The sequence below is a fragment of the Suricata suricatta genome, chromosome 7 (assembly GCF_006229205.1).
Source record: "Suricata suricatta isolate VVHF042 chromosome 7, meerkat_22Aug2017_6uvM2_HiC, whole genome shotgun sequence".
NCBI classification, from domain to species: Eukaryota; Metazoa; Chordata; class Mammalia; order Carnivora; family Herpestidae; genus Suricata; species Suricata suricatta.
In genome coordinates this window covers 55,678,834-55,693,554 of record NC_043706.1, presented here as the reverse complement: position 1 = coordinate 55,693,554, position 14,721 = coordinate 55,678,834, and the positions used below count along the sequence as shown (strand labels likewise).

Genomic DNA, 14,721 nt, shown 5'->3' with positions numbered 1-14,721 from the left:
TTCCATTTCTATTTAGAATGAATAACATTGTGGGGCTCAGTTGCACTGTGTTCAGGTAAGGATTTTAATCTCTTTTGTGTTTTCTTTATCATAAAGAACTCCATGGTGCTTTCCTGAATGGAATTTCAATGTATTAGTAATTGACTGTGGTCCTGATTCATACTGTAGAAATATATTTGGTAAAATGTATTAAATCCATCCACATTTTTAACATAAGATACTTCAAACTTGGTACTGTGGTTTCTCTCCTTTGACAACTTAAGAATTTTATCTTTTTAATGTAATATAATTTAGGGATTTAAAAGGTCTTCCTTCATGGTTAATTGATTGGTTTTTCCCATGAGTCAGAACTGATTTTAAATTTTGTTAACCGTATAAAAGTTAATATAATTAGATAGATCAGCCTATATGATCTTTTAAGACATTTAAACATTACAGATGTCTGTGTTGTGATTAGAAGTCACCAACTAACTACTGTATGGCATATTTTGTGAGATGTTTAATACATATTTCGGTATAAAGACCCTGTAGTTTTTTTTCATTTATAATTGGAAGAAAAATAAATTTGGAGTATATTCAAATAGCATCGCCTGAAGAGGCTTTTGGAAGCAGCAGGAAAACACTCTACCTAACCCCAATTAGTCTTGTTTTCCACATTCAGGGCAGTTCTGTTTTCAAACATAGCCACTAAACATGACAATAATGGAAATTAATATGGTTAGAAAGCAATTCAATAGCAAATGTTTATTGTTCATAATTGTTGTTTCCTGTCATAACTTTCATAAAACCTGTCAGCTCTTAAAAAAAAAAAAAAAGGATTCAAGGAGTGTGTGAGCTGGGAAAAAGGCAGGTGTGCCTGAATTATACAATAGATATGCTCCTGCAAAGTAATATGGAAGTCATTTTTATCAGCAAATTGAATTTTTTTTGTTGATGAGTTCACTACTTCTCAGAATAAGGAAACCTGATTATGGATCCAAATAATTTAATTCATATATGAGCCCTTATATAAAACACTATTTTTCTTCCAGAATTTTTGTTTGTGGATTTATCAATAATGTGAAAAGGTTAACCACAAAGCAAATGTTAAAGCTCCATCTCTATAGTCTTTCTTTATCCCATATTAATTATAAGATTTTTTTCTGTTTTTTTTCTAAACTACCACAAGTGATCATTTTCGCTATATTTGTATTTGTCTAAGAATGTACTTGCCTATATTGTGCAAAATTGGTCATGCCATAGGGTGATGCAATGGTGACTCGAAAGCAGATCTTTCCATCAGAGAATGAATCATATGCAATGGTAGATGGGACAGGCTTTGTTAGACTCTCCCTTTTATCTAATTTTAACATTTCAAATTAGGCTCAATGCTTCTTGGTGGAAGCAAATGTCAGGAAAAATTGTCAAGGGACTGAAGAAAAAATTTACCACATCAGATGAATAAATTCTACCAACTTCTAGTTTAAGGTTTTCTTCATGAAGCTAGAATCTAAGCTTAATGAGGGTGAAGTCTTTATCTATTTTGCTCACTATTATATTCCTTGACTGGTACATGGTATGTAGTAGTCACTCAAGAAATATTTGTAGAATTAATGAACACATCAGTGACTCCAAGTAGGAGAGATAAATGTAACATAAAGAAACAGTGTCTAAAACCATATCTTGTTATAGATAAGAGACATGTAACTAAATATTTGCCAAATAATATGCAAAATATTTTATTAATTAAAAACTCAAGTACATCTCTTTGTAATCTTAACCATTTTTTCTGCCCTGGCTGCATCCAAATTTCTCATTTAAATCTCTTCCAGCGTAGAGCTAGCTACATTGTAGTTCAACTTGATTGGCATATATTTTTCTCCATGTAATATATATATTAAAAAGTGATGCATGTGCAGTGCAGTATGTTATGAACATTGTGTTCCATCTGGTGAAACTCATACTCTGTATTGTAATCATAAGCAAACTCATCTCTTAATTTGTCTATCCCCCAATGTCTTCTTAGAATTCATTTATTTAGATTATTCAGTTTCTGCCACTTAAAGTTAATTTACCACCCTCATCCAAAGTAACAGATTTCCTGTTTTACCAATTCTACGCAATATTTATGACAGCTATTACTGGAAGTAAAAAAAACAATGTCTGCACTAAAACATTTATAGATACAGCCTGTAAGGGAGTTCAAATTTGGCAGAATATCCAAGATGAGCCTCGATATAAGGGACGAATCATACAGGTAGGATTCAGGGGAAGGGAATTCCACACAGAGCAGTTGTGAATACAAGCAGAACCTTGTGAATACACCTGTTTTGAATACAAGCAGAACACCCAGAAGAAAGAGCAATTCAACCTTACCAGTAGATCTGTGTGTGTGGAAGCACTGAAAAAATAAGACCATGAAAGGCTTGGCTTACTCCATAAGCAGATGAATTATTCTGTAGTTAGGGAAGAATTTTGACCAAAAGTCTGAGGTGATTACCCCTGAGTAAAATGGACGTGATAGCAATGACAGCTAACAGACACTATAGGCAGGGGGTGCCTGGGTGGCTCAGTTGGTTAAGCATCCAACTCAGGTCATGATCTCGCAGTCCATGGGTTCAATCCCCACATTGGGCTCTGTGCAGACAGCTCAGAGCCTGTAGCCTGCTTGGAAATCTGTGTCTCCCTCTCTCTCTACTCCTCCCCTACTCACTCTCTGTCTCTCTCTGTCTGTCTCTGAAAAATGAATAAAACTTAAAAAAAATTATGGGGGGCCAGTTAGAAAGAAGCTGTTGCCAATAGTTAAGTTGAAATGTGATGAGAACTTAAATAAGGGCAGTGGTAGCAGAAGAAAGTTGCCAGATTTGATTTAAGAAAGAGGTGACAGGAGCCAGCAACCATTTGAGAAGAGAAGAGTGGCTAATGATGCTGAATTTCTAAGCCTGGGAGTATAATTGCTATGAGTAAGAAAATGGAGGAGGAGCAGGCTTAGATAAAGCATAGATGAACTAGCTGACCCAGGACAGAGCCTTGGAAACTCTGTGCATTATGGAGTAGTTTGAAAGAAGAGTCTGCAAAGAAGCTGTTGTGCAGGTAAGGAGATGGTCAAAGTGCAGTAGAGAGTCATAAGCGACAAGGAGAATGTTTTAATAAAAATAAGTATTAAGTAGTACAGAGTTTTCTAGGCATCTGAGAACTAATGCAGGACTTGCTAAGTAGGCCTAAAAACAGATCTGTTTGAAAAGAGACAGATCTAGTAAAATCCAGAGCCAAGGAAATTAATTTTGAGAAATTAAAGATTGTGTGCAAAAAAATAAGAAATGGTAAAAATATATGATATTAAATATTTAAGTTACCATATGTCTGAAATCAAGTAGTTTGATAATACATAAATTATATTTATATATTTTTTTATATTTATTTATTTTTGAGAGATAGAGACAGAGCACAAGTTGGGCAGGGGCAGAGAAAGAGGGAGACACAGAATCTGACGTAGGCTCCAAGCGCCAGGCTATCATGACAGAACCTGACGCAGGGCTTAAACTCACAAACTGTGAGATCATGACCTGAGCTGAAGTTGGACACTTAACCGACTGAGCCATCTAGGCACACCAAATTTTATTTATATCTGACAATACAAAGTTATGATCATAAACAGGACATTAAAAATAAACACACACACCAAGATGTAATGCTATAAATAAAATGATATGCCATATCTAAAAACAAGATATAACTGGGGAAAGTTCTTGATATAACAAGCATTTGAAGAGCAAAGAGGATTTTAGAGACACAATTCTGAGGAAATGTTTTTGTAGAAAGCTATTTTGTCCTCACCTCACATTCTCCCACCCATCACATCTGACAGTGTTTGGGGGGAGCTAAAACCAAATCACTTGGAAAGGAAGACCCTGGACCCACAGAGTCATACATTTATACCTGAGAAAGAAAGCCAAAGCAGCCTTCATGAATTGTGAGTGTGTGTGTGTGTGTGTGTGTGTGTGTGTGTGTGTGGACAGAAGCAGAGAGCCAAGACTGGAAAATAACAATACCCTCCCAGACAGTAGAGCAGGAATGTAGAAATGTTTCCCAGGGACTAGATACAGACCTCTCAGGAAAGAAATTGGGTCTAGGATCATTTTTTGGTTCTACCCAAGTAATAGTTTTTCTAGTCAAGTGATCAAGATGGCTTTAACATTCCCCTCAGTTTGACTAAACTTTAGACAGTCTTCTTCCTGACTCTAGGCCCGTTCTGTGATGAAGATAGGAAAAAAGCTTATATTTTTGAGGGGTAAGACCAATTAGCAAATACAAGTAGTTTGATTCCCCCACCAACACTCTTAAAAGCTCTACCACTCTTTGCTTCTGAGGAATTAAGGAAAGACTGAATTCTGACCCCTCTCCTTTATTTCAGTGGTCTTGAATAAAGTCTTTGTCTGTTTAACTTTACCTAGTACAACTTTTACTTCAACACAGGTAAGCGGCTGTCAACCGTAGGAGTCTGTGCTAAAGTGAAAAATCAATATGGGACCAAGTGAGAAGTGACAAGCCAAAGGCAGGTCATAGCACAAGTCCTAGGAATTGTAGTTGGCAAAGGATTTCTAAAGAATGCACACATGCTCATGAGTTACAGGGTTCTCACATTTAAGAACTAAACATATAAGACATGGAGTTAAATTTGAATTTCAAATAAATAATTCTAGTATATTCTGTGAAATGTTTCATATATACTTATATTAAGAAACTTATTTGTTGTTTATCTGAAATTGAAACTGGACTGAGCATGTTGTATTTTATCTGTCATTTCTACCCCAAGAGAAACCATCAGTTTTAAACATCTGCTATTCCTCGAGAACGAGAGCTTGCTTATAATAGTATCAATCACCAGTTCTTACAGCTCTCTCTTACTGGGTACTTCTGTCTCCTTTACACTCTACCTACCCTCCTTTGCATTCAAAGCTGAAAGGGTCAGGAATACCAGCTAGCATGAATGGTAGATGGTAAGACAAGAAAAAGAACAGAAATCAGCTTCCTTCTGCCCCTCAAGGCAGATGGCAGGTGTCAGGTGCCCTCCAGGTGTTGGCTGTTGGAAGAGAGTAGATGAAATCCTATCTCTGAAGAAAGATTTGAGTGTTGATAATAAAGTTGCATTTCTACATTCTGTGTATTACACTTGTTCAATGTACCAAGTCTATAGATCTAAGTATAGGTGCATGACAATAAAACAAGTACGTTTCAGATTTTATGTCCTTCAATATTATCATTAATAAGATTAATGATAGAGATTAATCATTTGAAAGATTAATAATTTGGGACACCTAACAACTCAGTCAATTAAGCGATTGACTCTTGATTTAAGCTGAGGTTGTGATCTTACAGTTCATGAGTTCCAGCCCCCTGTTGGGTTCTGCGCTCACCCTCTCTCTCTGCCCCTCTCCCACTTGCACTCTCTCTTTCTCCTCCAAAATAAATAAAATAAACTTAAAAATGTTTTAAATTAAAAGCATAACTGTAAAAAATTAACCTTGCATGTTATACTAGTACCACTTACAAAATATCTAAGTATTATTGGAAAGCGCTAAATATTAATGAATTTTAATAAACTTTTGTGTGTGACAATTTCTTTTTCTTTTAAGTTTATTTTTTTAGTAATCTCTATACCAAATATGGGGCTCAAACTTACAAACCCCAAGATAAAGAGTCATATGTTCTCCAGGCACCCCTCTATATGGTTCAATAGAGAGATTTTCTATCTATAGATAGAAATGTATCTATAGATTTTCTAATCTTTTGTGTTACAGATTTTTTTAAACCTTTCTACTGAGGCATAATTATACCAAATAAAGTTCCTTGATTTTAAGTATATAATTTTATGTATAGCCATTCATATCAGAATATTTTAAAAATCTAATGAATACTATTCTTTTACATATGCAAGGACACATTTTGTTTCATACAATTTCAGGGTGTTTACCATTAAAGCCCATCCATGAATAACAAATTAAAAGTTTTACGCTAGGTCTTTTCCTCTGGACAAGTGGTTGATTATTTGAGACAATGACTTCACAAATCTATTAGACTTATGTATCACAATTTCTTAATAATGGGTCTAATGTTTGTAAATGTTTCTTAATATTGGGTGCAATGTTTGTAAAAAAAGCTTTATTTTTTTAAATGAATGCTAACTATAAATGCTATGTTCTTATCTACTGGATTAGCAGTAGAATGTCATCAGAATGCACTAATTATGACTTTTTTTTTCTTTTAGATGCAGGTTTACTTTTTCCATCTTTCAATGGGAATTCCTATCTAGAACTACCATTTTTTATAACCCTGGATGAGTTAACATGTGTCCCAGAGAAGGAACATAACAGTACTGTTACCATCTACTTGACTATAAAAACAAACACTTTGAATGGAACTATTCTCTACAGTGAGTATTAAAATGCTTGACTTCCTATATGTCAAGTTTCTTTCTCAAATGTTAACCTATTGAAGCAATGAATTATTCGCTTAACTATTGTGGGAAAACTTTTGTAGTTTAGTGCATGAAGCATTATCAAAAGAAAATCTTAGTTCTTTCTAGTTTTCTAAAGTTTCTTTAATTTATGAGTTATTCAGTGTAACATGACTTACAAACAGGCTCTGAACCAGCAAGGAAGAATATAGCAAGCATATCAATTTGATGCCATATGGCTATAGCAGTAAAACATAAATGCTGAAAATGTTTCAGAGCATATTTTTATAATATAAATCACTAAATATGAATTGATTTCAATACTTGGTAATTTGTAAAAAGGCATTCCAAAGCTGGAATTCATTTGACAATTGGGAAGATTCCTATTACTCTTTTAGCATTATCTTAGCTGGTTAGGGAAGAAGTAGTATAGTGTTAACAGTATTTATTTAAAGAAATGCCTCTATATCCAGGGTTCCTTAATTATGTAATATGCTCATAGGGATTCCTATAACCAGAATGTATAGAATTTCTTTCTTCTATAGCTGAACATCACCAAAGTATATTCCATGCAGTATTTTGAATATGCCAATGTTTTCTTTTTCTTTTGAAATGAATGTACAAGTAGTTTTAACAATTCCCTATATTGGAGGTATAATGTCTTCAGTACTTGGATAGATTATCCATTCTATGGCAACTTATTATTTCTAAAAATATTTTCTCCTCTACTTTGAAATATTTTGCAAAATTGAGCCAGCATTTTGTAGTTTCCAAAAAAATTAATGATTTAATGGCTATGAGTAAAACACTTAAAAGAAGCTTTCTTTAAAAAAAAATGGGTACATCTAGAAGTTTTGAATACTAAAACTGAAAATTTGGGGCACCTGGGTGTCTCAGTCTATTGAATGTCCAACTCTTCTTTTTGGCTCAGGTCATGATCCCAGAGTTGTGGGATTGGGCCCTGTGTCAGGCTGCTTGCTGAGCATGGAGCCTGCTCAAGATTCTCTCTTCCTCCCACTCCCCCCTCCCCTGCTTGCATTATATATATTTATGCATGTATGAATATGTATGTATATATAATAAAAATGATAAAAACAATTTTCAAAATTTTTAATGTTTATTTTTGAGAGAAAGAGACAGAGAGTGTGTGGGGGAGGGGCTGAGAGAGAGGGAGACATAGAATCCCAAGCAGGCCTCGGACTTCGAGCTGTCAGCACAGAGCCCAACACAGAGCTCGAACTCACAAACTGGGAGACCATGACCTGATCTGAAGTCACGCACCCAACTGACTGAGCCACGCAGGCACCCCTAAACTAAAAAAAATTCAACTGAAAACTTGTTACATTTTAGAAAGAAACTAATGTCAGAACTAGACCAACATTATTTATATCCCAGGAGTGTAAGCACCCATGTTAAAATAATGGCTTTAGAATGATTTATTTATAAATCTGATTTATTTATATTTAAAGAGAGAGAAGAAAAGAAAAAAATGAAAGTGGCAGACAACCATGAAATTTGGAGGTAATAGTATATTGCAGGGGAAAAGAAAGAAAACAAAACACAAAACAAAAGACACAAACATAATAATTTAAAGACACAAAGCAAAGTGATTTTCTGGCTTTGCAATTTTTTAAGTTATATAGAATATGAAGGTGTTTTCTTGTAGAGAGTGTGTTTTTACCAACTAAAAACAGCTCGTTGCCAAAGAAGCAGCCAGCCTCTGAGAGTTCTCCTTTGGGCTCATGCTCCTGGCTCATATCTATGCTTCCACTCAATGTGCTCTTTTTGAAAGCCATAAAAATACATGCCAAGCATATATATACCCTGTCCAAGTTCGTACTTTAATTTAAACCAATAAACTGAAACTGGTGTTAATGCCATAAGAGTATTCTTGCATTTTATATCCAATGACCTCCAAAAAAAATCAAACTAGAAATTATCCCCACAATCAAAACAAAACAAAAAACAGCATGCTATTGTAATGATTATCAATTTCTGTCTTTGTTGTACATAATTGTCCCAAGACTGGATACATTGAAGCTGTTTACTCAGGGGAGTTTCATAGCCTGTGAATGGAGAAAATATTTTTGTCTAGAAAGCATTCTTTTTGTTCATCTGTAGAGCGATAATTTAATCCTACACTGTTGGGAATCCCTCAGCAGACTGTCCCATGGGATTGCTGCTTTCAGTCCTCTTCAAATTTATCAACCTCATAAAAGCCTCACAACAGATGAACACGAAGATTTTTGTGATTCAGTTAAACACCCGTAGTTTAAAAGGTGTCCCTTAACTTGACTTAAGGGCTAATTTTCTTTCCTTTGAAGTCAGTATATTACATGTAGAAGCAATTAAGAATAGTGAGGAAATTAAAACAGATGTTTCACTTTAGAAACTAGGGGCTGATTTTTGTCCTTTGTTTTGTTTGTTTTGTAGTTTTGTCACTTTCATTCCTGGACATTTCAGTAAAAACTCCATTCCATTCTACAAACAGATATGGAATATTTGTGTTTTATGTCACCCAATTTTAAGGGGAAAAGAATAGAGAAATATCAGGTTGGTAAGCCAGTGTCAGCTTTGAATTATATTCCTAGTTCAAAACTGTAGATTTATCCTTTCTCAGTTTGCTTCACCAACTAATTGATGTTGAAAAGGAACAAAAGGAAGATAAAACTGGAATCCTTATGGGGTTACAGTAAAAATCCTTAGAAAGGATAGTTTAAAAAAGAACTCTCTGTGGGAGAGAGACAGCCCTGAGAACAGCAGTCAAGATGAAAAGAAAGCTTTTTGAATCTGCCACTGAACCAATTCAGAATTCTGGAACCCCGTCAAAGGAGCTACTAATAGGTCACGGGAGAAGGGATGAGACCACACAAAACTCTTTAAGTGCATTTTCAGAAAATGAGCTCTATTCGGCCAGCAGTATCAATCAGGAGGTTTCGTCATGGGATGTATTACTATGCAGCTGAATCCATTCTGTGCTGCTTCTTTGAAAAGAAATAAGCATGCCCTTTGGAAGTATGTGATCTTTGAGAATTAGGAACAGACATCTGACCAAGTTGCAGGAGGCAAATTACATGAGCAACTCTAGTGAGAGAACAAGATTCAGAAGCAATCTTCGTATTACTTAATATTTGTATTTAAGAAAGAAATTATAAAAAGAGCTAGTCTTAGGTATTTATTCCAGGTAGAAATTGACAGAACAAGTAGGATCATTAGATTCTCCTGTTTTGTGCATTTGGGGAGGCCTAGAAGAAGAGATTTCTGAGGTTGTTGTGGTGAATACATGAAATCTAAAGTATCATAACATCTGCCTTTCTCTATAAAATGATTCCCAGTAGAATACACAGTATCTTCATTAGATACTTATTACACCAAGGCCAATGAAATCCCACAGTACTTCCTGACAGCATATTAAAAAATATCTTCTTAGAGAAAAAAGTGTGCTCAGCTTTAATCAATTTTACAATGTGCACCGTAGAAATCTTTGAATATCTCTGTCCCTCCCTGATAGCTCCCAGTGGAGCTTGCTCCAGACGGCTGAGAGGGAGTGGAGTGGAAAGCATGGTTGGATGGATTCATACATTGCTGTTTACAAGATACACAAAGATTGCTCTTCATCATATCGTATTTTTTTATGACAAAAAAGCCAAATTCAACAAATCTTCACTGAGTGTCAAGAAAGTAAAGCACACTCTTCTAGGCACTGTGACCTATACAAAGATGGAGAAGAAATGAATGACCTGTACCCTTTTCTCACCATCTAGTGGAGAGATAATTCTGAGAAAGCTGACTGTGATAGTTCTTATAACAGGAATAGAAATTAAGAACAAGAGCTGAGTAAAAAGATTCATTACACTAAGAATCTGTGCCTATTTCTCTTCGCTGAGTAGGGAACACTTCATGGTCTGGAATTGTGTCGTATGCCTCTGTTCCACCCACCTTCTCAGCACTTGACCAGTGCCTTGCGTAGAGTAAGCTTTTTTTAGAATTGCTCATGAAGCTCTATTGGTGAGTTCCTCAACTTTGATGGTTTTGATAAAAAATTAGTAGGCATTGACCTATACTTTAGGAAATCATTCTGTTAGTAAGCAAGTAAAAACCAAATGGTACAGATTTCAAGGGCTTACTCAAAATGTAGCTTAAATCAAAGATAATTTTATCCTGAGTCTACTTTAATGACAAGGAGCAGTACAGGGGTTGGCAATTTTTTCTGTAATGGCCAAAGAGTAAATATTTTTATAGGCCACACAGTCTCTATTCGACTCTTGGACTCTGTCAGTGTAGCATGAAAGCAGCCATAGACAGGAGGGGGCTGTGAATGAATGTAGCTGTATTGCAAAAAATGTACTTGCAAAACCAAACAGTGGAAGAATGTGATCCATGGGTCATAGTTTGTCAACCTTGACCTAGAATTATGTGATTTGTTAAACATCTCTTGAAAGAGAATAATTGTGTTAAGAAAACTTAAACTCTATTTCTTGATTTAAATTTATAAAGAAATAAACCAGTGAGAGATACATGGTGTTTCTGTGTAATTACATCAAGAAATGGACCAGTGAGGAACAAACTTGCTTCTGGCAGACAGAGAGGTAGGGGCAAAAACAAACAAGTGAGCCTGGTCAAGGATTAAAATTGGTGCCATGCCCATCTCAAGACCAGTAAAATCTAGTGATTAAGAAAATTACTATGGGAGCACCTAGGTGGCTCAGTAGGTTAAGCGTACGACTTCAGCTCAGGTCACAATCTTACTGTTGTGGGTTCAAGCCCCGCATCAGGCTCTGTGCTGACAGGTCAAGGCCTAGAGCCTGCTTTGGATTCTGTATCTCCTTCTCTCTCTCACATTACCTGCTCATGCTATGTCTCTGTCTCTCTCTCTTTCAGAAAGAAACAAACAGAAAAAAAATTTTTTTAATTGAAAATTACTTTGGAGCTAGACTATCTGGCTCTGACATCTGGCAAGTTACTTAACATCTCTGTGCCTCAGTATCTGTAAATTGGAATCATATTATTTGTAATAATACCAAAGATATCAAAACTTCATTGTAAAGATGGAAAGAGTTAACATTTAATATGCTTAAAACTGTGTTTGGTATATGGCAACATGAAGTAAGTGCTAATTATCTTCTTCAGATGATGTTCTAATCCTTCCTCTCTCATAACTTGCCTGGTAAGGGAATTAGATGCAGGATGCTATGTTCTTATCTAATAGGTGTCATTAATATTACATCCATTTGATAGACATACCACCATGGGAAAGAATATTTAGACTATAAAAAGTCTTGGAATCAAGAATGAGACAGTAATGGACTGAATAGAAGATGCAGTTTTTGGTTTTCATTTTTAACCATTTCATCCAAATGAAGATTCATTTCCTGTAAGAATCTTGTGTTATGAGTTGTATTTGCTTTCTTGGTTAAGCACAATTAGCAGCTAAGGCAAAATTAAAATAGGCTCTCACTAAATTTTAGAAACTAGCCCAGAAGCCACTCTACAGCAGCATGTAATAAACATGTGTTAATTAATTATGTGTGCCAGGCTGCTGCCTCAATGTCACAGTTCTCCTGGAACGTCTCTGCCTGCCATCCTTTCACAGACCAAACGGGTCCCCCCAACCAGGTTCTAACTACTAAAATGTGCTACTGCCCATGTCGCCACTGTTGCTCTAAGTTGTCTTCAACCCTGAACCACTGCTGCCGACTGCTACTGGGTTTGCTGCTGCTACACACAAATAAAGACCTTTAAGGAGAGCCAGGAAAAGGGACTTCTCAAGCTGCAGTCAAAACACGTGTGCAGTCTTGATCAAAATGTCAGCAGGTAACCAAAGTATACTTGAACCCAAGTTAGCTGTGAGTTAATTGTACAACACAGAATAAATCAATTAACCTTTATGTATTTTAGTTTGATGACATAATGCAGATGCAATTTTTATTTTCAAGTTTGCAGGGTCTGAAAATGTATATTTTCACCTGGCACCTGGGTGGCTCAGTTGGTTAAGCATTTGACTTCTGCTTGGGTAATGATCTCACGATTCACGAGTTCAAGCCCCACATTGGTCTCTGCACTGGTAGTTGGGAGTCTGCCTGACATTCTGTCTCGCTCCCTCTCTCTTTCTACCCCACCCTCTGTCCCCCCCAACTCACTCACTCTCTCTCTCTCAAAATAAATAAATAAGCTTTAAAAAAAAAAAGTGTGAGGCACCTGGGTGGCTCAGTCAATTGAGCATCCAGCTTCAGCTCAGGTGGTGATCTCATGGTTTTTGAGTTCTAGCCCCGAGTCGAACTGTACTGACAGATCACAGACTGGAGCTCGCTTCAGATTTTGTGTCTGTCTCTCTCTGCCCATCATGTGCTCACATTCTGTAACTCTCTTAAAAATAAGTAAACATTAAAAAATTTTAAGTGTATATGAAAGTGTTTTTGAAAAATACAAAGTACCATATAAAGATATTAAAGGGTTTTTTGTTTTATGAGAAATTGTAGATATGTATATCACTTTATGGAAATTTCCAAATTTGACCATTTGTGTACCGGACTTAATAAACATACTGTCTGTATTCATCACTACTGATCCTATAAGGAATGGTGTTGAATTTTATTTTAATTCAAACAGATGACCAGTTTTTTATTTGTACATGAACTCGAATAACACTGTCATTGATGTTTGGGAGCATTCCTTACAATGTTTCACATAGAAAGAAATTCTCATTTTCAATGGAAGTGGTTCTATATAAACCACAGTTACTCTCGAGTATTTCAATTAAGTGGTAAAGTATCTGTGCTTAGAAATTTTTAGATCTACAACCCAATATAATAACCAAGCAAACCAAACTTATAAAAACTTCAGCAGATTATCATTCTTTCCTTCTCTCTGACTTATTTCATTAGCAATCCTTTCTTATAAAACTAAATATATACATGTATATGGTATAACAGGTATATAAATATATGCTATATATATAATTTATACATTTTAGGTTATCTCCTTAAAATGCTATGATATCTAGAAACTAGAGTTCAGCAATCTTTAAGTAATTATTATTATTTATTGTTCTAAGCAGCAGTTTCTATATTTAATAAATCTTAAACAAGGGGATACAATTGATGATTTCATTCGTATAAGTTGGGGAATTACAAACTTTATAAAGTTTCAAAATATGTTCTGCATAAATATTCAGAAAAACTCAAGACATAAATGATTCATTGAAAAAATTACTACATAGCCTAAAAGCATAAAGAACCCTTTCAAAAAGGACAGGTTCACACTTCTCTGCTAATGGATCATCAAATGTCTTTTCCGCGAAACAACAGAAAGACTCTTTTTAAATGGCTTAATATTGACGTCTTTCACAGCTTTCAAGTCCTTTTCAGGCAGCACAAATTGAATATTATAGGGGGAAAGACATTGCTTTTCACATATGTCATATATCACAGAAAGGGAGATACACACTTTCTTGATATCTTTGGGTTCAATGAGCACTGTTGAACTAAATTTAATGTGGCATGTGGATTACGCAGCCCATAAAGTTTAATATAAAAATATACATCTAACAGTAGTCATTACTTATGGTTTTCTTTAGAAGTTCAATTTGAAAATTTTGTATTTTATTTTACTAATTGCCACTAAGTTCTCATGAAAACATGTGTTTAGTACTTGTCAGATAATAGAAATATATATATTGGCCTCTTCCTCCAGGTACTAGCCCAAAGCTCCTAAAACCCTTGTAATTTCTTAAGTGATAAGAATACTAAGAGCATCTCTTATTCTAATATTTGTCTTTGACCCTGTCTCTTGACAAAGGGCTTCTAAAACTATAATAAATTCATAAGTGATAAATGCAATAGGAGCATATTCTGCTCTAATAAAGGGACTCTGGCTGGGCTTCTAGATGGCTCCTAGATTGGCACTGGTCACCAGATAGGCAAACTATGAATGACTGATGCCTAGAATTTTCAGTCTAAGCCCTCCATCTCCAGAGAGGAGGGAGGGGCTGAAAATGGAGTTAATAACTGATCATGCTTTCACAAGGAAGCCTTCACAAAATCCCAATAGTACAGGGCTCAAAGAGCTTCCAGATGGGTGAATCCATCCTCATCAGAAGGGTGAATAAAGCACCCCAGCTCTACAGGCACAGAAACTTCTGCTCTTGGGCCCTCCAATCCTTACCCTGTATATCTGTTTTCTTTATCATGTCCTTTAATACACTAGTAAATGTGTTTCCCTGAGTTCGGTGAATGCCTCTAGCAAATTAATCAAACTCAACGAGGGGATGTTTGGAATGTCTGACC

At 35.6% G+C, this 14,721-nt stretch overlaps 1 protein-coding gene across 1 annotated transcript in view; it reads left to right on the top strand.

Annotated features, from left to right (window-relative positions):
* EYS (eyes shut homolog) overlaps nucleotides 1-14,721 on the top strand; it is a 1,499,666-nt gene that overhangs the window by 1,208,394 nt on the left and 276,551 nt on the right. The window contains exon 30 of the mRNA XM_029943180.1: nucleotides 6,248-6,412. Coding sequence (XP_029799040.1) covers nucleotides 6,248-6,412 — 165 coding nt within the window. The remainder of the gene's footprint in view (nucleotides 1-6,247; nucleotides 6,413-14,721) is intronic.